Source organism: Gobio gobio (genome assembly GCF_949357685.1).
Source record: "Gobio gobio genome assembly, chromosome: 22".
Taxonomy (NCBI): Eukaryota; Metazoa; Chordata; class Actinopteri; order Cypriniformes; family Gobionidae; genus Gobio; species Gobio gobio.
This window is the reverse complement of record NC_137118.1, coordinates 12,245,660-12,268,494: the sequence shown is the minus strand read 5'-3', so window position 1 is coordinate 12,268,494 and position 22,835 is coordinate 12,245,660. Positions and strand designations below refer to the sequence as shown.

At 38.1% G+C, this 22,835-nt stretch overlaps 1 protein-coding gene across 6 annotated transcripts in view; it reads left to right on the top strand.

The window, feature by feature from the left end:
* The window catches only part of kdm6bb (lysine (K)-specific demethylase 6B, b), a 36,242-nt gene extending 14,475 nt beyond the window's left edge, over positions 1–21,767 (top strand). For 3 of the 6 annotated variants that reach the window (XM_079804724.1, XM_079804725.1, XM_079804726.1), the window contains 20 exons: positions 5,079–5,151; positions 5,237–5,360; positions 6,307–6,387; positions 6,763–6,955; positions 7,059–7,271; positions 7,494–7,628; positions 7,863–8,219; positions 8,508–10,972; positions 11,340–11,466; positions 11,676–11,781; positions 13,802–14,007; positions 14,366–14,472; positions 14,624–14,695; positions 14,835–14,983; positions 17,301–17,415; positions 17,523–17,710; positions 17,822–17,963; positions 18,037–18,163; positions 18,255–18,425; positions 20,046–21,767. In XM_079804724.1, the coding sequence (XP_079660850.1) occupies positions 5,242–5,360; positions 6,307–6,387; positions 6,763–6,955; positions 7,059–7,271; positions 7,494–7,628; positions 7,863–8,219; positions 8,508–10,972; positions 11,340–11,466; positions 11,676–11,781; positions 13,802–14,007; positions 14,366–14,472; positions 14,624–14,695; positions 14,835–14,983; positions 17,301–17,415; positions 17,523–17,710; positions 17,822–17,963; positions 18,037–18,163; positions 18,255–18,425; positions 20,046–20,069 (5,097 nt within the window). In that variant the 5' untranslated portion in view covers positions 5,079–5,151; positions 5,237–5,241 and the 3' untranslated portion in view covers positions 20,070–21,767. Of the gene's footprint in view, positions 1–5,078; positions 5,152–5,236; positions 5,361–6,306; positions 6,388–6,762; positions 6,956–7,058; positions 7,272–7,493; positions 7,629–7,862; positions 8,220–8,507; positions 10,973–11,339; positions 11,467–11,675; positions 11,782–13,801; positions 14,473–14,623; positions 14,696–14,834; positions 14,984–17,300; positions 17,416–17,522; positions 17,711–17,821; positions 17,964–18,036; positions 18,164–18,254; positions 18,426–20,045 lie in introns of those variants that run through there. The other 3 variants (XR_013815581.1, XR_013815582.1, XR_013815583.1) reach the window with 1 other exon arrangement.
* The last annotated feature ends 1,068 nt before the right edge of the window (positions 21,768–22,835 follow it).

Sequence of the window (22,835 nt, the reverse complement as noted above, 5' to 3'; positions counted from 1 at the left end):
GATAGAAATCCTGTGAGAATTACTCGCAGAGAAAATGTGGCTGATCATTCGACAGCGTAGTAAAGAATCATGTTTGTGCGGTTATGACTAGCGTCCCGCATCATCGAACATTGTCTGTTTTACGAGACCGTTTTCTCCACAACAAAGTCCTGCTTGACGTGAAAAGCGTGAAATTGTGATTTCGAAACTGGATGTCGTTTTGCATCTGAAACTGAAACTGATCAACAAAACCTCAAATTTTCTTGCATGATCTGTGCCGTTTTAGACCGTTGTCTATATTTGTGTCTGTAACACCATCTGCGCTTTGCTTTCAAAAAAGAGACAGACGACATATCTAATTCAGTTGTTTAAACAGGAAACCCCTCGCAGCTAGGCCTAGCCGCTTTTGTTTACGTCTGCAGTGTGCGTGGGTTTTTTTCGCCGAATATCGAGTCTGAATTACTCTCATATATCAGTCAGTAACACAATCTCGATGCTCCCGACAGCAGTGGCGCCCCTATCTTTCCCCTTCCCGTTCTTCCTCTCTCTTTCTGGCTGTTTGATTCCTGCTGTGGCTCCCCTCTGCTCTCATGAGATATGTTTCAGATGGACAGTCGCCATAGACTCTTTGTTTTCAACCAGTTCGTAGCTTTAGTTTTGTGAGGAATTCGAGTCTATAATATACTTCAATGTGGATTCTAGACTGTGTGGACTCCATCAAACTTTGTTTGTGGTGTTTTAAAGGGGTCATATCATTAAATCTTTCTTAAACTTTAGAAATGAAAGAAGTTCAAAAAGACCATTAATTAAAACCAGGCGTCCAAAATGGCTTGTTATAAAATTTCAGATGTCAAATGTTATTCAGTGATTTAATGAGGAAGTAAAGATTGTTCCGAAACAACAGACTTAGAAATGTTTAATGTGGGAGTAAAATGAAAAGTAAAATGTGGGAAAGTCTGCCAGACCTTGTGCGCTTCCTGGCTCTGAATATCCTTCTGGATCCCAGCATTAGGAAAAAAGGTCAGAAGTTTATTTTTAACGAGATCCATAAAAACTTTTTGTCTGATTTTATCGCGAATGTGGTTCATTTCAGTATCGGTCTCATTGTAATGTAGGCTCTTGTTAAAAAATTGGAAGCGCTAACTTAATTAGACATCACAACATAACTTCTGTTACTCATATGCAAAAAGGCAGTTTACATAGGATTACATAGGCAGAGCAGCAAAAAACTACTGTTTAATTTAGACTGAGAGTAGCAATTGACTAAACATACATAAACCAAACATTTTGAGTGTTTTTGTGCAAATAACTCTGATTAACATCATAATGAAAAAATATCATGTGAACCCTGTAGAACTATGATGCCAAAACAGAATTACTGTGGCTACCGATATGGACTTGATAAAATTAAGGAGAGCAAAATATGGGTGGAAAAGAAATTTAAGACAAACAGTGCTGGACTGCCTTAGGTCCATTGTTTTTCTAATGTAATCTCACCTTAATCTAAGTGCACGCGCATGAAGCTAGAGAAGCTCATGAAAGCTTATAGTAAGAGGAAGATTCGTGGCGGGAAGCTCTTCCGATGATTCTCCAACTGTCTGAATCGCCTTTCATTTGAATGTAATGCAAAGAAGCTTCGCTCACTTCACTCAAGTGTCCCAATGAGGCCACAATCACGATCCTCTTAAAACATGAAGGGAAAAACTCAGTTTCAGACGCGTTTGTAAAATATCGTTGTGTATGTATGTGAGGTCACGACCACAACTGCACAACAGAGTCACGTTTTTACAGGAAGTTAGAACCACTTCCTTTCCAACGAAACAGTTTGCTGGGTTTGTATGGCTACCTACTTTAGCATTTCATAAAAACGTTGGCATACACAACCCACTCGTGCACGTCAGTCTTGCATCATTGTGTTTTGTATCCTTGCTGGTGGAGGTACACAGTGAGAGTTGGACTGAACAGGTGTGATATACCTGGATAGGTTTGTGTAATCTGATATAACTCAACCTGTTTGACAGTGCGTTGTTGATCTGCTTTGAAATTTGATTACAATGGGATAGGGCGCTTCCATGAGCGTTGGGCAGAACAAAGGCAATTTGTATTGCTCGGAGGTGCTCTTTCATAGCTCTTCGATGAAGTATCACCTTTGTCGCAGATGTTTCTCCTAAATTTCATTATGATAAATAAAAATATGATAATGTCTAGGCTAAAACAAGGCAAAACTTGGGCTGTCAGTGAAAATTTTATAGACGTCTAACCTTAACCCACATGTCAAAGAAACATAACCAAACACCTTGTAATCACTGTTGACTTGCTGTATGATATTCCATCACAACATGATGGAATATCATACATCTCGCAAGTTGTTTTTGGAAAAAATTACATGTAACCAAATTCAAGGTTATTTTGGCTAGAAGTTTCTCACCCGGACTGGTGACTTGATGGGTATTGTAAAAGAAAAAAACTTGGTTCAATTGATCAGAACAGTTTGCTGTGTTTCTATGGCTACCTACATTAGCATTAGCATTGGCATTTCATAATGCTGCAGATGCTTAAGGTTGAACTTGTTTCAGCGTTGCACATTTGATCTTAGCATTGTTACTGATTTCCAATTAGAAACAATGCTAAGATCAAATGTGCAACGCTGAAACAAGTTCAACCAGATCTGAATGTAATGCCGATTGTAAGAAAGGGCCGAGAAAATCCGGCATGTCACCAGAGAGAAGTCGGTCGTTTCACTGGAATTTTGAGTTATGACATTTAAATTTTTTTTAAAATGCATGGATGATTCTTTCACAAGATTTATGAATTTAAAAAATAGATTTTTTTTATTTCATGCTGACTTTAAGCAAATAATCTAAGTATCGCAAAGACAATTGGTGAATAAATGTAATTAGTTACTGTACTTAAGGATCATTTTCGCTACTTTGGAATTTACTGAGTATCAAAAATATTGGCAAATTTTACCCTCTATTTGACTACATTAGTATATGTATATTTACTCTTTACTCCAATACATTTGTAATGAGTAATGCAGTTACATTTTGGATGGTAAAGACTAGAAGGGATACAGCTACAGCCACTGGGCATGCACACATCAATATTGCGTCATTAAATTACTGTATTTGCATTATTGTAAGGGTAGGTTTAGGGTCGGGGTAGGTGTAGACGTTAATAATACACAATATGGTAAGTACATTGCTGTATCCTTTCTAGCCACAACCATTTTGGATGGCAACTAGCTTTTTCTGCAGCAGTTTATTTCTGCTACAAAATAAATTATATCACCATCTACAGGACATTGAAGGTACTATATCATGTTTTGCCCTTACCCTAATTTGTCAACAAGACTACTTTGCACAAATGTGTGCGCATTAGCAGGTAGTTGCTGAAGAATTTATCCGGTAAATGTGTTCATTTGTGTTCCATCATAGTTTATGCACACATTTTCTTACTGAAAAAAAACCTACCTCAAGTGAGTATGTTTTTATGCTTGTTTTGGAAATATTATTCACAACTTGGTGTTTGAATCCAGCATTTTTTATACAATATTGCTAAATTCACATAAAATGGTGTAGATTGAAATGCCTATTGTTTAGATCTCTTCTGAAATTTCAGAGGAGACACATGTGACTTTTCTAGACAAAATGTCTCCATGTGTTCTCCATTTAATCTGTTTGCTGTTTATGGGAAACAAGAGCACTCAATATAAAATATGTTGTTTGCATTTTTATGTGCTACAGCGATGTTGTGTATATGTGTGTGAAAGAAGCATACAATTGTTGCATTATACAAATGTGTCAAAGTTCGAGTGTGTGTTTAATTAAAGTGTGTGTTAAATGTGGTGTTATGAGCTGCAGAAAAGAGGTAAAACATCCTTTAGCAAACACAAAGAGCCAGCAGTTGCTCTGTCCTGATCTGAACCAAAATGTATAAATGGAGTTTCACACTATGAGAGCTATTCACATGCCACCAAGAGAGCACAGATGCCCCCCTTTAACCTCACACACGTTTGCACACTTGTTACGTTCTTTCCTATGATAAAGGACAGTTGGTGTGGGTGGAGTGGAACGTGGGGGGCAGAGATAAAGCGAAAAGGAGCCTGTGGATTGCTGCAGATGCTTGAGGTTGAACTTGTTCCAGCATTGCATGTTTGATCTGTGTCCTCGGTCAAATCTAGAGGAAGCGTTAGTCAGGTGCTAAAAAATCTTCAAAGATACGTTAGATGTGTGGGTGTTGTGAAGATCAGAATGATATTTATTCCTTTGACAGTTAAAGACATTGTGTTGTGTTAGCCGCAAACATGCTATTGAGCTAGCGTGCGTGTGGCTACCAAAGAGCCATGTTGTCTTTTCTCTCAGGAAGCCGATATTGACCATCATGCACAAGAGCACATACTGCAGATTTCCTTTCTACTCTCCCCTCCCTTACTTGCTTTCCGTCTGTCTTTATGTTTCTAGTTTCCTGTGTACTTTACTAACATCACTATTATTGCTCATACTAAGGGTCTGTTCATATCCCTAGACCCTAATCATTATAAATAAAACAGCAACTTGTCCTGCATTGTTTGTGCTTCAAGTTGTGTGTTCGTTTAGGCCAGAGGAACACCCCCCCCCCCCTTTGTGGTAACCTAATGTAGTTTGGGTTTCTTGTCACTGTTTCCTTTGGCTTGCTGAGTTGGGGTTAAAAGGCACTTGATAGTCATTATACAATATATTCATATTATTATCGATTTTACTGCACTGACATGAACGGATGAGAAAACTTGAACTGAATTGAGCTGAATATTGATACTGTATTTTTTCTGTAGAGCTGCTTTATAGCTGAATCGAGTTTGTTTCACAATTGATACATTTTGCAACTTCGACATTGAACTGATTTGAATCTGCATTGAACTGGCTTGAGCTTAATAATGACGCTATTGCCTTCTGTAGAGCTGCTTATGGCTGAATTGAAGTTTTGCATGCATGGGACAAACACTAATTTTCCTCAAACAAATGTAGAAGATTCCAAAAACAAGGCATTACTCTTATGTGAAATTATGAAAGGATGCTTTGTTTTATTCATCCTTATTTCTTTTTCTCTCTTTAATGCAGAAAAGCTTGAAGTGAAAGCGTAGTGATCTCTGTTGAGATCTGCAGTGGAGGGTTCCTCAGACTCATCAGTGTGGTGAGTATTCACAGGACGCTTTCTTCTCTCAACAACAAGGTATAGCACGAGTGAACAACTACAGAAATTTTTTGTCTCGCCTCAGGCTGAATGTATCACATAGCAGAGCAGTATTCTGGACGTAACTCATGGGACTCCTTCCCCTCTTCTGGGACGAATCGAGCACCATGGGCCCCAGGCAGCAACCGGCACTGGGCTCCTCCATCCAGGTCTTCTATCCTCCACATATATTTAGGGTGTGTTCACACTTGGCATGTTTGGTTTGATTAAAACAAACCCTGGTGTGATTGTTTTGTTAGTGCGGTTCATTTGAATAAGTGTGAATGCTGCCACCCAAACCCTGGTTTGCACCAAACAAGCGGACCATGACCACTGAAAAGATGGGTCACGGCCTGCTTCCAAACGCTTCCAATTCTGGTGCGGTTTGAATGAAATTTGAATGCAACACGGACCAAAGACATGTAAACGAACCAAAAATGATGCCCTGCATAAATGCTTTTCTTATTTAGTATTTTTGTCTCATTTCTAGTCTAAATATCTAAAAATTCTTAAATCAAGATGCATTTACTAGATAAGTAAAATGATAAGAGATTTTTTCTTGTTTTCTGAGAAAAACCCCCCAAATGAAGTGAGTTTTTGCTTGAAACAAGTACAATTATCTGTCCATGGGGTAAAAAAGATAAGCTTGTTTCTGTTTGAAATCTTGTCTTTTTAATCTTGAAACAAGCTTATTTTTCTTAAACCATGGACAGATAATTGTACTTGTTTCAAGAAAAAACACTTCATTTTGGGGGGTTTTCTCAGAAAACAAGAAAAATTACCCTATGTCATTTTACTTATCTAGTAAATTTTTTTGATATTTAGACTAGAAACGAGACAAAAATACTAAATAAGAAAAGCATTTTTTGCAGTGTGCTACCCTAAACAGGACAAAATGCTCACGCATACCTGTTTTTTCTCGTCTTAGTCGTGAGTTTGCCCATCACAGTTCGGTACAGGCATCAGAACCGCATCTCCTCGCTCCAAACTACAAGTGTGAACACACCCTTAAAGGCATAACATCCATGAATTGAGCTGTTTTATTATGTATATCTTACATTTTCATTTTTTACTCAATTATTACAGTTTTTAAATCCTCAGTTTTTCTATTTTCAGGTGCAGCGGTGGGAACTATCAACCCCCGTCCCAAAACTACACAGCAGGAAGAAACTACCCAAACAAAGCATATAACAACAGGTCAGTCCTTCTTTTTTGCTATAATAGTACTGACTGATAATTGTAAGCTGAATCCTATTTTGCTTACTACATATGTACAGCACCGGTAATAGTCAACAAGGTCTCTACTGCTCTACTGCAACTGCACCACTTGTATAATGAATTTTTCCTATTTTTGCACACATCATCATTATTATTTTGTTATATTTTATAATAAAAGGATAATAAAACAATTATTTTTTAGTTTGTAATATGTAATATTTGTGATATAAATTAATATATAAATACATTCAATGACACACTAATCTTGCATGCTATATTGTACAGATAATATGCATATTTTCTTATGTGAAATATGAACATTCATGGTTCATATTCCTTTTCATTCATGGACAGACCTCCAGGTTTCAGCAGGGACAGACCTCACACAAACAGAGACAGAGGCATCGGAAAGGAGCAGAGGGTCCCGAGGGGCTGCGGACTAACACAGAACCAGCACCACAACCCAGAACGCTCCACCCTAAACTACAGCTCAGGGTGTGGAGCACACCTCTCTAGCAGCAACAATCACGGCAGCCAGCCACACAGGGTGAGGGACTTTCATCCAAATATATAAAGTTACAGTGCTATCAGAGATGAGCAAAACACAAAACTTAATTTCCTGACTGGCTTGATTATATTTGCTGTCCCAGTATGGGGGTCCGCACCAGCAGCAGCGTTCCACTGGGCGCCCCCCACAGACCCAGGGAGAGAAGTGGACACAGTCAACTCAGTCCAGGACTTTCCAAGGGCCCTCTTTTAAACGTCCAGCACCTCCTCACAATAACTCACCAACCCTCCGTGACTCATCCCCTTCACGAGACGATTGTCCAAGCAAGAGGAGTAGAAGCATCAGCTCGCACCAGGTCAGTCATGTTCTATTTCCTTGTTAAAATGAATGTTCACAAACAACTATTATTTACAATTTCGAATTTCTATATGTATATGTTTTTGGTTATAGAGCTAAATGTCAATCATTACGTTTTGGTTATAACACTGTAAAGGGGCAGTAGTTTTTAAGCATCATCTGCTGGACGGAATGAGAACATCCTTAAGATGTAATGCTCAACTCCTGATAAATTCTGCAGAATTTCCACCCGAGAGATAAATATTTCATCAACCGCCCACCTCCATCACATCCACCTCGGCCCTGGAGCCCAGCATACAAAAGCTCAATGCCCTGGAGCCTGTCTGAGAAGAGGTCCTCCCCCTCTCGCTTTCAGGTAGACCAGTGGTCACAGCTGTATTTTTTGTGTAGTTGATTTTTCTCTATATACCTGGAAGACAGCAGCCAGCTGTTTTAGGAAGGTTTATAACACTACACAAACACATGTGAACTAAGACTGTTAGTTTAACACATTAACAGCCCTAATCACAGACTCCTTACTTTAAATATATCATTTACAATTATATACTTTGTTCTGCTCATGATCGTCCTTCTTTCTTTTATTTGAAAGGAGTCCAGTCATTCAGTCATGAGAGATCAGATCTACAGATCATATTCCCTTCCATCACCACCCAACATTGCCCTAAACCAGGGCCCCCACAGCAAGAAACCCACCAAACAGGGGCCACCCCATCATCTGGTCAGAGATCATCCAGGCCCCCATCCCCGTGGGGCCAAAGGGGGCTGGGATTGCCCATCACCAGCAAACCTCACCAGTGTGCCTTACAATCAGCAGCACCAGCTCCCTCCACCACAGAGGCACACCGTCCCCTCTAGCAGCCCAGTCACCTCAGTACCTCAGCCCAGATTCAACACAGCACAGCCTGGCTGGAAAACCCAGAGCCGCTCGGGAAAACACGGCAACAACGTGAGTAAATTAAGAATTTTCATTTCTGTGACATCTATTCCTTTTAATGTTTTCAAAGAACTAGTCTCAGCCTCAGACAGCACACCCACGGACTGTCTAAGTGGGCGTTTTTGGCCAGAATAATCTCCAAGATTTAATATCAATAGTCTGGCAGTGTGAGTCAACCAAGTCCATATAAATTATCAGTCAAAGCGGAGAAGATTACATTTAAAAAACAAATAATGTATATTGAAGTGCTCTTTCATATTAGTTTAGTTTAGACATGTTTGGGAATTTGTTTCTCTGCAGGAGATGGGGCGTACCACCTCTAGCCTGGAATCCCAACAGTCTGAGGCTGGGGACAGAAAACGCCCAAGCGCATCCAAACACATAAGCCGCCAACGGAGTCCCATTCAGCCGTACAGCAGTGCTGAGGGTAGAGTCAGAGATTGTACAGAATGGAGGAACCCAGATGCTGGGTTAAGGAAACATGATCAGAGAGACTCAGACTCTCCTTCTGAGCCCACCACTCAAACCTCAGACAGAGGTCTGAGGGCACAGAGGTCAGAAATGAAGAAGAGCAGACACTCTAAACACCAGACTGGATTAAAATCCACCCACAAGAGCTCCCTCAGCAAGTTGGACACTGAACTCTTGAAACACATTCAGGCCAAGAGGAGGCACAAGGAGCGTTTAAAGAGGAAGGAGAGAAAGGAAGAAGGAGAGCTGTTGGACACAAAGGAAAGGATAGACAAAAAGCTGGAGGACAGGAAAAAGAAAAAGATGAGGGAAGGAAGAAAAGGGCATGAAAAGAAAAACATACATCAAAATGGGAGGAAGTTGGGACAGATGAAAAGAAGAGCAAAAGAGGAGAGAAAACAAGGAATGCACAAAGACAGGAAGAGTGAGATGCCCATGTCGAAATCAGCATCTCCCAATTCAGGAACATTGTACCGCAGTGATTCTGGACCTGTCCTGGATGACCTACTGTCTGAGCCACTTCATCTCAGTCACAGAGAGGAAGAGTTCTCTCGACATACCTCCGGGTTCATCCCACCTTGTAAATCTCCTGTCAATAACAACCATTGTTCTCCATGCCAGTCAACCCACAAAGCCAATACTAAAGCCTTAGAGGTTGACAACCAATCAGACTCTTCTGAGCCTGACCATGTAGACACTAGCGATGATGACAGTATAGAGACCCATGATGTCAGTGGGTCCAAACAAATTCTTCCTGATAAACAGAAGGTTTGCAAAGAAGAACCCATTAGAAGCAAGGAGGGTGTCACAGGGTTGCATAGTGCCCCAGACCTTCTCCCGGCTCACTGCACCTATAGCGAGGAGCTCCTAAGGTTGGACCCACCAACAAGTCCACCTGTTCTGAGCTGGCAGGGCTCTCCGGTGTCGGACTTGAGTGATGATGAGGAAGGGAAAGAGGAAGATATGATTGGAGTTCTGAGAAGGCCAGTGCTACAACCTAGTCCAACACACTCATCTCCACTTAGCGACACAGTGGAGATCAGCACTGGAGTTGACTATTGCCACAATGATTTGGCCAAGTTGTACGGGCTTTCTGATTCCTCTAAAGCAATGGACACTGAGGAAGAGGATGAAGAAAAGAGAGAAGGAGAGCAGAAAGATAGTAGCCCTAATGCATCAAGCAACTCTGAGCCCAGCAAACCGCACTTGCACCAATTGGACAAGTTCAAATCCACAACCTCAGCAATTGGTAGCCATAGATACACTTACAGGGGTGGACCATTTGGTCGGCCTCCCCCTGGTGCTTTAGTTGGGGTGAAATACTCATCATCTCTGTCCTTGGGTCCTGAGATCCACCCTCCAGACCAGCATAGTCCACCTGCCACTTCTCCAAGAAAAGATATCCCAGATCAGGTCATACCACCACAGGTCCAGCCCATAGAGAAGGATCAAGAGAGTCAAACAGAGGAAGAAACAATGGAAAATGAAGAAATGGCAGAAGAAAAAGAGGAAACTGAGGTGCAGAAGATGGATGTACAAACAGAGACCAAAGTAGCTGAATCGGCTAAAGACCCAATCTGCACATCACTGGAGGAGAAGGAACCTCTGATGTCTCACGCAACCCTGCAGGCGAAACTAGTTCACAGCTGTGAGCTACTGCTCACTCAAAACTCCAGTCCCATGTCAAAGGCCATGAAAGTCAGTGGTCCCATATCTACTGAGAGAGAAAAAGAACGAGACCGGGTCAGACAGAAAGATCAAGTGAGGTCTCTAAAAAAAGTTGGCAGGAGCATGAAAGGAGAAATTCCTGAGGGAGGAGAGACTAAGAAGAAAACGGTGAAGGATGAGACCAAGATAAAGGATTCCTCCTTTAAAGGTTCAGATGAGCAACTGATGGAAATCAGGACCAAACAGGTTGTCACAGAAAACCAACAAATTGACATGAAAGAAGAAGAAGTTGAGAAAGAAAGAGAGACAGATGTTAAAAAAGAGACTGTGAAAGAAGGCACAGTAAAGGTTGATACATCTGCCAAAGCATCATCTACATCTGCCAGAACCAGCACACAAACCTCTACTGTGAATGTCTCCTGCAGACCTCCACTTCTAGACCGGGTCAATCTCCTAAATCAGCAGGAATTGTCTAAAATTCCCTTGAAAGAGCTGACGATCCGTTTGGTCAAGGTTGAGAGCGGAGGTCGGCAGACTTTTATGGCCTCGGAGATCGAGCAGAAGAGCATGCCGCTCAATGCTGTCAACATCAGAAACAATGCAGCTGAGGTCATTCAAGCCTGCAAGTGAGTTCACGTTTGACCTTTAGACCTCAAATTATTCTAATTGACTTCATATTATTAGTGGTGCTTGCTCAGGCTAAGTCTAAATGCCATGAACTGACATTGAAATGTCCACCCAAATTACTTTAACAAAGTATACCAAATGTGCTAAAAGCCACCTAGAACACCTTAGCAGTCGCACATCGCTACGCTAGCAACTATTCACAACATTCTACCATCATAACAGCATATTTACCACTACCACTAATCTAATTATTATTATGACTTTGATGGGGAAAATGAATCCTGTCTCTTACTTTTGTTTTTCTCTGTTCTTTCTTACTTTTCCCTTAATTTACACTTACACCTACACTCTCTATTACTGTGACAGAGGGGCAAACGTAAGGAACAAGTTTCAGGAGTCGTACCTGCTCCCAGCTTTTTCAGTGAAGCCTGTCATGTCCAGCGAGATTCCTATTCCCAGAGAGAAACTGAACCCTCCAACGCCAAGCATTTATGTGAGTTCAGGCCAATCAGTTTTATTAATGTCATTTGTTGATAATATGCTCAGTCAGACATTAGTTTATATGGATATGTTAGAGGTCTACATGAGTAAAAAAAGATTTTTGTTATTGTAACAAAAAACAACAATTACCATTTAAGCTGTCTGTTTGATTGTGTCACAGTGTGCTATTCTTACTTTGTGTGTATGTTTTTGTATTTTTAGCTGGAGAGTAAAAGGGACGCATTCTCTCCAGTGTTGCTGCAATTCTGCACAGACCCTAAAAATGCTGTCACTGTCATCAGAGGACTGGCTGGGTCTCTCCGTCTCAGTGAGAAAACAATCTTTCAAACACACACACACAATCGTTTACAGACCAAAGTCAGATTTTTGAAAGTGTTTTATATTCACCAAGGCTGAATTTTTTGGTGCTTAAGAAACATTTCTTATTGTCGATTGTCTATTTTTTTTCTCTCGTGGAAACAGATCATAATGCATCTTTTTCAGGATTCTTTGATGAATAGAAAGAAATCTTTTTATAACATTATAACTGTTTTTAAAGGCACAATATGGAAGATTTTTAGATTAAAATATCCAAAAACCTCTAGAACAATGTTATATATTTTGTTGGCGTGTGTACATTATCCCAAAAATGTCCAACAATGTTTCAAGCTAGAGAAATTAGCAATTTGAACCTGTGTAATGGCCCGTGACATTGCGTCGTCTGTCTATAGCCAGGTTTCCATCCAAGGATTCTTTTGCGAAAAAAGGTTTAGCGCGTCAAAATGTTTTCCAATATAGCTGATGGAAATGCCAAAAATCAATATTTTTTTGCAAATGTCGACACAATCTTTTTCCGAATGTCGCGAAAACTAGTTTGGAAACACTTTTTTTTGCAACACAAGTCATCCATCTTTTATTTTCTGATATTCTAATATCAATCTAGTTTACTGCAATGTGCAACAAGTCTTTCATAGCAGCCACCGAGCGAACCAACAGAGTAACTTTCAACACACTCAAATGTGGTTAGTATGATTGTTTTAACCAAGTAAAACAGCGCTGCATTACCCCACATTCGCATAACTTGTATGACTGTGGTATATAAGCATAATAAAAGCTCCACTGCTCTCAATGTGACTCGAGATCGGTGTGTCGCACAGGTCTCTCTCATTAGCATTCGCTCCAGCGACCTCGTTCCACTCCCATGGCTCTCGGCCTTCCCCTGCTTCATACATAACGTTAATAAAACTTGTATACATTAACTCATCCATTAACATGATTCCCATCGGATTGCTTTCCATCGGCTGTGGAGGTGAAGACAACTCCCATGATTCATCAAGCTATGCCTTTGTTTTGAATAAGCGACCTCTAGCAGCGGAACTTACATACTGTGCCTTTAATACTTTCATTCAGCAAGAACTCATTCAATTTATCAAAAACAACATACATTTATTTAAAGGTCCTGTTCTTCGTGATCCCATTTTTCAAACTTTAGTTAGTGTGTAATGTTGCTGTTAGAGCATAAATAATACCTGTAAAATTATAAAGCTCAAAGTTCAATGCCAAGCGAGATATTTTATTTAACAGAAGTTCCCTTTCAAAGCCTTTAGCGAACGGCCGGTTTGGACTACATCCCTGTACATCCTGCTTTAATTACGTCAGTAGAACAGTTTGTCGGCTAACCTCCGCCCACAAGAATACACGAAAAAGGGGACGTGGTCTTGTTGCTCCCTCGTGGAGAAGAGGAAGTGTTGCGTTCGGTTCGGTTGCGTTTGTCGCCATGATGTTCAGACGCTGTTATTTTCATCCCGGAGTCAAATCACCTTTGTTTGGCCTTCGGGGGCTGTAGTTTGAGCACGTTCATCTCCCTGTTATGGTAAGAGGCGTGACCTTCCCGGGCAACGTGCGCTAAGCTGCTGTCGAATCACAACACGGGAACCACTTGCACAATCAGAACTCGTTATGTATTTCTGAAGGAGGGACTTCATAGAACGAGGAAATTCTCAGGCCGTTTTGAGGACAATGAAAACATCAGTATACAGATAAGTAAATTGTGTGAAATATACTGTTTTTTTACACATGAAACATGAACACATTTTATATTGCACACTGTAAACACAATCAAAGCTTCAAAAAAACACGAAAAACGGGACCTTTAAACAAAACACACAAAAAAAATCGTACTGCCCCAAACTTTTGAACAGTAGTGGATGTACACTCATCAATCATTGGATATTTACAGATTTAACAGGACCTAATTGTTATATTGGAATAATCTAGAGATATTTTATAAAATTGGAAATCCGGATAAAATTATTTAGAATATGAAATAATTCTTGTCTTTCTGGTAGATCTAGGTCTGTTCTCCACTAAATCCCTGGTGGAGGCCAACTCTGAGCATGCAGTGGAGGTGAGGACTCAGGTGCAGCAGCCGGCGGACGAGAACTGGAACCATTCAGGATCCGCTCAGACCTGGCCCTGTGAAAGTAGCAGATCTCACACCACCATCGCTAAATATGCACAGTACCAAGCATCCAGTTTCCAGGAGAGCTTACAGGTAGGTTCTGTTACTAAGAGCGCCTCGGTGGTATCAGAAAACAACGCTATCTCACTCTTAACTGGAGTCAAATCTCCTAAGCGTGAGAAGGTCTAGATGGGAAAACACTATGGTGATGGCATAACACCCGCCTCCCCCGTAAAGTCATATTCTATGAAATGGCATTTGATTACGTGCAGTGTCCCTTCTCCTCCCCTTCAGAGGAAGGGTATTGCAGTTTGATGGTGATGAGGTTCCAGGCAATCGCCTGGATGTGCTAAGTACACACAGCCACAATCGCTATAATTACAAAGGCACACACCCCCACTCAAAAAAACAAATTAGGGATTTAAAAGTAAAAGAGTATTTCTATTTTTAGGAGGAGAAGGACAGTGAAGATGAGGATGAGGAAGACAAATCGGAGGGAAAAAATGCGGCAGAATCCAACTTACAAGTCAACACTGGCTCTCCTATCACCACAGCCAGGTAAAAGTAAAAAATAATGGTTAATGGATAAACTATCACTCAACAATACATAGATTGCTATAACCAGGCCCAGATGGAATTGTATTTATTTATATATATATATTATTATTCTTTTATGATCTGCTGTCTCCTAAAATGTTATTTTTTTTAGTAGCTCAGAGCAGAAAGCCGTTGGAAAAATCATCAAATTTGGAACCAACATTGACTTATCTGACCCAAAACGGTGAGAGATGTTCTCTTTGATATCACTGTTACATTAGTTGACAATCGTCCATGGAGACTATTCAGTTATTTTTCTTTTTTATGAGTGCCATTATTACTTGCATTGGTGTGAGTAAAGAAATGTGAGTACTTGTCTTCAGGTGGAAGCCGCAGCTGCAGGAGCTGTTGAAGTTGCCTGCGTTCATGCGAGTGTCATCCAGCACCAACATGCTGAGTCATGTTGGCCACACTATACTGGGAATGAACACCGTCCAGCTTTATATGAAGGTCCCTGGCAGCCGCACACCAGGTCAGTGTACGCACACATGATGTGTTCATGAGACTTCTCTGACTTGTTTAGAAAAAGGATGTTATTAAAGGGATAGTTCACCCAAAAATGAAAATTCTGTCATCGTTTACTCATCCTCAAGTTGTTCCAAACCTGTATGAATTACTGTCTTCTGCTGAACACAAAAGAAGATATTTTGTAAAATGTTGGTAACCAAACAGTTGATGGACCCCATTGACTTCCATAGTATTTTCTTCCATACTATGGAAGTCAATGGGGCCCATCAACTGTTTGGTTACCCATATTCTTCAAAATATCGTCTTTTGTGTTTAGCAGAAGAAAGAAATTCATACATGTTTGGAACTTGAGGATGAGTAAATTATGACGGAATTTATTTTCATTTTTGTGTGTACTATCCCTTTAAATCTATTTATCAGGGTTTTTTTGGTAAAGTTTTACTGTTTTTCAGAAGTTTGGTCTTGAGAATTACAAAACCTTCTCACACTCTCCCAAACACATATCATATCATAGATAAATATTTTATTTTTTCAAATAGATTTCATTTTCATTATCAGAAGAGTGCAGTGATTTTATCTTTTTTTATTTCATTTTCATTACAAAATATGACTTCCAATATATTTGTGAAATGTGTCCTGGACATGTATAGTATAGTATAGTATAGTATAGTATAGTATAGTATAGTATAGTATAGTATAGTATAGTATAGTATAGTATAGTATAGTATAGTATAGTATAGTATAGTAAGTCCACATTACCACCTGAGAAATGAGAAATAATAAATTAGAATAAATATAATTAGAATAAGCCACTATATAGAGCTGTTACCAATCAAATGAAATCATTAACAGCTAAATTCACATTTGCACTACAGAGGTGAGTCAGAAGATGCATCTGAATTGGTAAATTACAAATGCATAAATAAAGTTGAGGAGAATTGTTTTTTAAAAAAAATATTGAATGTTTGTTAAAGAAATATCATGTTTGCAGTCATGGTCAAATTTGTGAAAACAGCTTTCTTGCTCTTGTGATATTGGTAATTATATCGCATGTTATAAATCCCAAATGCCTTGAATTTTGTGAGCATTTGTATACATTTTTGACACAATCCCTAATTAGTTTCTGAATCGGCACAATAAATAAATCAAATTAGAAATAAGTTATTGATTGCATCTGAAGCAGTAAAACCTTTACTGCTTCAGATTTACATCCAATCACATTAATGATGTTAATAAATAAATCAGGCAATGCACTGGCAATTTAGTAATATCCCAGCAGTTGTGGTCTTGACTGGTCTTGAAACAAAATCCAGAGTCCTCTTAGTCTGAGACCAAGTCAAGACCGAGTACAAATGTGGTTGAGTCCAAGACAAGACCAAGACCGTCAAAAATGGTCTTAAAGGGTTAGTTCACCCAAAAAAGAAAATTCTATCATTAATGACTTACCCTCATGTCGTTCGACACCCGTAAGACCTTTTTTAGATATTAAAATGTAGATATTTTTGTTGAAATCCGATGGCTCAGAAAGGCCTCCATCGGCAGCAATGACATTTCCTCTCTCAAGACCCAAAAAAGGTACTAAAGACGTCGTTAAAAAGTCCATCTTGCTACAGTGGTTCTACAATAATTTTATGAAGCGACGAGAATAGTTTTTGTGCGCAAAAATAAAATCAAAATAACGACTTTATTCAACATGTCCTTGTCTTCCATCTGGGCCTCTTACGTGAACTCACGAAGCACCACGACGCATGTGCGAGAATATGACGTAGAGCCGAAAGTGAGGAACTTTGTTTACAAGCAGAGGAAGACGTGCCGTATCTAAGCTGTTGAATTCTACATTGATTGTGCTTTAGGTCCTATGCGTAGTGCTCTACGTCATATTCTCACACATGTGAGTTCACGTCAGAGGTCCAGACGGAAGACAAGGACATGTTGAATAAAGTAGTTAATTTTATTATTTTTTTCGCACAAAAAATATTCTCGCCGCTTCATTAAATTATTGTAGAACCACTATAGCGGGATGGACTTTTTAACGACGTCTTTAGTACCTTTTATGGGTCTTGAGAGAGGAAATGTCATTGCTGCCAATGGAGGCCTTTCTGAGCCATCGGATTTCAACAAAAATATCTTCATTTGTGTTCCGAAGATGAACGGAGGTCTTACGGGTGTCGAACGACATGAGGGTAAGTCATTAATGACAGAATTTTCATTTTTTGCGTGAACTAAACCTTTGAGACTGGTCTTGAGTACTACAACACTAGTATACAATAAAATAAAACGGCACAAACCTTTTTAAAAATGAAATTCTGACTTCTCTCTAGGACATCAGGAAAATAATAACTTCTGTTCAGTGAACATCAATATTGGCCCTGGAGACTGTGAGTGGTTTTCTGTTCATGAACATTACTGGAAAGCCATCAGTGACTTCTGTGAAAAGTACGTTTTGGATCACGCACACATTATTTCATATCATTTGATAGCTTAGCATGATATTTTCGATGACAAATGTATTGAAATATAAAGCTGTGTCTCTTCTTTGTTAGGCATGGAGTAGACTATCTGACAGGCTCGTGGTGGCCGGTTTTGGAGGACCTGTACCGTTCAAATATCCCAGTTTACCGCTTCATTCAGAGACCAGGGGATCTGGTGTGGATCAACGCTGGCACTGTGCATTGGGTCCAGGCTGTAGGCTGGTGCAACAACATCGCCTGGAACGTGGGCCCTTTAAACGGTGAGTCAGTAGGAGGCGCCAGAGACATTTATTAAGCATTTACTGTAAACGTATTTGACACAAGCTTCATATCATGACTTTGTTTTCATTATATGCCCTTTGTCTTCCCAGCCTATCAATACCAGCTGGCTCTTGAGCGCTTTGAGTGGAACGAGATCAAGAAAGTGAAATCAATCGTCCCTATGATCCACGTGTCCTGGAACGTCGCCCGCACAATCAAGATCACAGACGCAAACACATTCAAGATGATCAAGTGAGTGTGGTGTCAGTGAGACCTACTTAAAAATTATTTTTTAGTTCCACTTTTTTCTTGTTTTCTCTTTCAGACACTGTCTCCTCCAGTCCATCAAACACAATCAGATTTTGAGGGACCAGCTGGTGTCTGCAGGGAAGAAGATCTCCTATCAGAGCAGGGTGAAGGATGAGCCAGCGTATTACTGCAACGAGTGCGATGTGAGGACCACAAAACACAATGAAGGCTAATAATATTCTGTCATGACATGCTGAATTGAATGTATCTGACTGTGTATGCATGTTTGAACAGGTGGAGGTGTTTAACCTGCTGTTTGTGACCAGTGAGAGCAGCAGTAGGAAGACGTATGTGGTTCACTGTGAGGACTGCGCTCGGGAGAGAAGCCACAGTCTGACTGGGGTGGTGGTGCTGGAGCAGTACCGCATCGATGAGCTGATGAACACATATGATAACTTCACCCTGGTATAAGACACACTCTCAGACACACTAATACACAAGTGTAATATGTAATATTTTATTTAAAAAAGGTATTATTTTCATAATGAAAAATAGAATTTGTAATATTTTTGGTGAAATTTGACATTGAACATAATTAAAATAAAATATTTATTCATTTTAAATAGGCTTTATATGTATATATTTGTATTCATTTATAATATTTTCTTTTTTAATAATTGTGACTATATAATAGATAATTATAGATATTTATAAAAAAGTGCTTAATTTTCATGATGCTAAATAAAAAATGATTTAAAATAAAGTATCAACATGTAATTATTTTGTATTATTTATTTATATTAAAATAGGCTTTGTTTTCTGTATGCAAAATATAATTTACAATATTTTTGTAAAATAGACAGATATGTTAAAAAATAAAATATCATTAGATAGGCATCATTTTCATTATGAAAAAATAGAATTTATACTTTTTGTGAAATGTGACCTGGACAAACACACTAATACACATGTAATAAGGAAAAATAGAATGTGAAATGGCAATAAAATAAAATATTTTTATAAATTTAGAATGTTTTTCTTAAATGTCACTTATAATTATTTATTATATTTTTGTAACATATGACCTGGACATTTAAAATAAAGTATCAACACGTAATGATATTTTTAGATAATTTTAAATTATTTATATTAAAATAGATTTTATTGTCAGTATGCAAAATAGAATTTACAATATTTTTTTAATGGACATAGATATGTTAAAAATAAAATAAAAATATCGTTAGAATTGCATTTTAAATTATTTATTTTTAAAACAGGTTTTATTTTCAGTATGCAAAATAGACTTTACAATATTTTTGTAAAATGGACATAGATATGTTAAAAAATAAAATAAAAATATAATTAGAATTGCATTTTTAATTATTTAATTATATTAAAAATAGGCTTTATTTTCATTATGCAAAAAAATATTTATTTTTGACCTGGACATACACACTTTAATTTCATTATGAAAAATAGAATTTCGAATATTTTCTTTGAAATGACAATAAAATAAAAATGATGTAAACAATATTTGTATGAATGTATGTTTTTCTTAAATGTCACTTGGACTTTAAATATGCTCAATATGCTAAATAGAATTTATAATTATTTATAATATTTTTGGAAAATTAAAAAAAAGTATCAACATTTAATTATATTTTTATATTATTTTAAATGATTAAGACATTTAAAATAAAATATTTTTTAAATAGGCTTTCTTTTGATCACGAATATATAGTATATTAATTTAAAATATTTTTTACATTTTTATTTTAAAAATAGCCGTTATTTTCAGTATGCAAACTAGAATTAAATTGTTTTTGTAAATGGACATAGACATGTTAAAAAATTTAATAAGAATATCATTAGATATTATTTTATTTAAAAATAGGCATCATTCTCATTATGCAAAATAGAATTTATAATATTTTTGTAAAATGGACATAGACATTATTAAAAAAATAAAATAATCCATCCACGACTCTGCTCTCCAGATATCAGCATTGTCACTGACCACTATTTTACACATGTAAATTAAAACTATTTTCACGACATTTCTAAGCACAAGTTTTCTCTTCCCAGGCTCCAGTTCCGGTCTGTAGGTGAAGTTGATGTCTGAAACTACACAGCCATAACCAAATCTCCCACCATCCTGCCCCAAATCAGCGGCACAAACCTTTCGTTCTCTTTTGTTTTGTTTTTTACCAAAACCACTACTGCAGACTTACAGAACAGCCAATCAAATCGCTGTTTACTTCACATTGTTTACAATACTATCAGCAGATGTCTCTCCAGCTCAGTCGTCTTCCCCTCAGCCAGCTACTGACGGGACATCTGATAGTTGTCATGTTCCTGATTATAGAATGACCAGAGTGGTGCTACATCATTGGACTCTAACAATAACGTGGAACTTGGCTATCAGGTCACCCATCCAAAATGGATAACTGCTGTGATTCCTTTGTGAAAAAAAAGAAAGAAAAAAAAATCAACTTGCCGAACATGTGCATTAATTCAGGTACTGATGTAGTTTACTTTTTTATGCAAATGGAAGACGATTTCACCAGTCCAGTTATTCTATGTCTCTGGTTTATCCGAGTGGTGCTTTGATACAACGTGTATAACAGCAGGGGATTCATTTCTGTTGGAGCTGATGACCATAGCAGTGGCATTACATTGTTTTTCTTTTTCTTTTTCTTTTGTTTCGGTCGTGTCATATTTACTACAAGTCTGACCTTTGTAAATGGTATTTGCATATTTTACCGGGTGCTATTTTTTAAGTTGTCAAAGGTTTTCAGAAAGAAAGAAAAAAAAAAACTTTTTTAACAGTCTCTAGACTAACACCATTTGGGCCTTGTGATATGCATTTAGACAAAAGGTGATTTCATGATATTTGATTAACTAAATAATGACATTTTCTTAGAGCATTAAAATATCACATGAGGTATAGTATATGTAACATTTATTCCAAAATATACGGGTTTAATCTAAAACTTATTTGATTGCATTTGTCTGGAAAACCTTACGTGTGTTAAGTGAATCTTTTCTAACTAAAAAAAACAAAACAATTATCATTCCTGCGAACTTGTGGCTTTTGATGCATTTCTCAATCCGATTGATTTTATCCTTTTATTTGATTTTCTGAATTGGAATTTTTGAATCATAATTGAATTACTCCGTTTTGTTTTTTATTTATTTACTTGACTTTTCCATTTGTATTTATTGATCGTTTGTGATGCTTCATACGTATTTTGTAAACCTTTCCGTTGTGCTGATGTGGTGAGGCTTACGGGGGAACGTCTGATTCAAAATGGTGCTGATCCCCCTCCCCCTCCCGGGTCTCTCTGTCTGTATAAATGATCTGTAGGTTTAAAAACATGAATTTAATCTCACAAGTTGGTGCTTAGAACAGAGTCTTTTATGAACTGAATGTCTTTGTACTGTATATTTAACACATGGAATTTGTTTGCTTTACATGAGGTACAGGATATTGTGACACGTGTATGATTCCAGTCATCTTAGCTGTTATGATTATAATGACCTTTTCGGATTTGTATCATTATTGATGAATTTCAGATCGTTGAGAGTTCTCAGATTTGTGTTCCATCGATACCTCTCAGAGTTTGTTTTCAGGTGCATTGCCATTTTCGTTTGTTTTACTGTATAAAAAAAAGAATAAAAAAAGAAAAGAAAAGAAAAAAACATTAAGGATCTGAGCCAGACTTGTCTAAAACATTTTGTGATTTTTGTGTGTTATACCTGATATAATGATAACTATAAAAAAAATAAAACATTCTGATAAATTCCCATCTGTTTACGTGTCAGCTATTTCTGGATTGTGTGTGGAAGTGTATTAGAGGAAGGTTACAGATTCACAGTCTCCTGTCTGTCTGCGGAGTGGAAGTGGAGGCCCGCAGAGGTCATGGGACAGGAGTAATGTTTCGGCGACACCTCAGCGTTCTCCGCGGACTTTACTGCGGAAATCCTGGCTCCAAGGACAGGAAGACAGGTTTTCCTCTTTTATGACTCTCAGGATATATCTTGTTTTCCACCATCCCTCCACACTTAACTCGTATATTTCAGCAGCGCCCCTTTTATCTTTCTCTCCTGATAATCCACTGCTGTGAAAAAAATAAACAAATGTAAATAGTTTATTTACTTACAGATAAAGTCATCATCCTGTTTTCACCCCTATGAACTCAATATCTTATCCAGGTCACTCTATCACAGCTGGTGAGTCCTGACCTCAACATGTTTTGCAGGTCGGTTCTGATAAAATCACAGACAGCTGGAAACGGCATAGTTTGAATAGCTAAATAAAATGGCTTCACCTCTTAAAAGGAAAGAGAAAATGCTATTATTATTATTATATTTTTCTGCTAAACTGAATGCATGTTCAGTAAAAACAACTTAAAGATACACTATGTAACTTGTTCAAAATTAACATTTAAATAGTGAGTACATCATCAATCCTTCTAAAACGTGTTTTTGTCTTACCCTGATTCACTATGCACTCTAAAAAAAAAAGGTTCTATATGGCACCAAAAATGGTTCTTGGCTCGTAATCATACGGGAACCTTTTTATGTGCTATATAGCACCAATTTTGGTGCTTCAGTGGATCTTCAGCGGTTCTTCGACTAAGGTGCTATATAGCACCGCTACCATATACAGAACATGTTAAGATATGGTGCTATATAGTACCAAAAGTGGTTCCTCTATGATTACGACGAAGAACCATTTTTGGTGGCATATAGAACCTTTTTTTTTTTTTAGAGTGTGGTAAGCCTATTATAAGTGTTTATATTTAAGACCTGCCCGGATCATAGACTGTAAAAAAAGAATATGGATGATGCACCTGCACTCTCTTACATTGT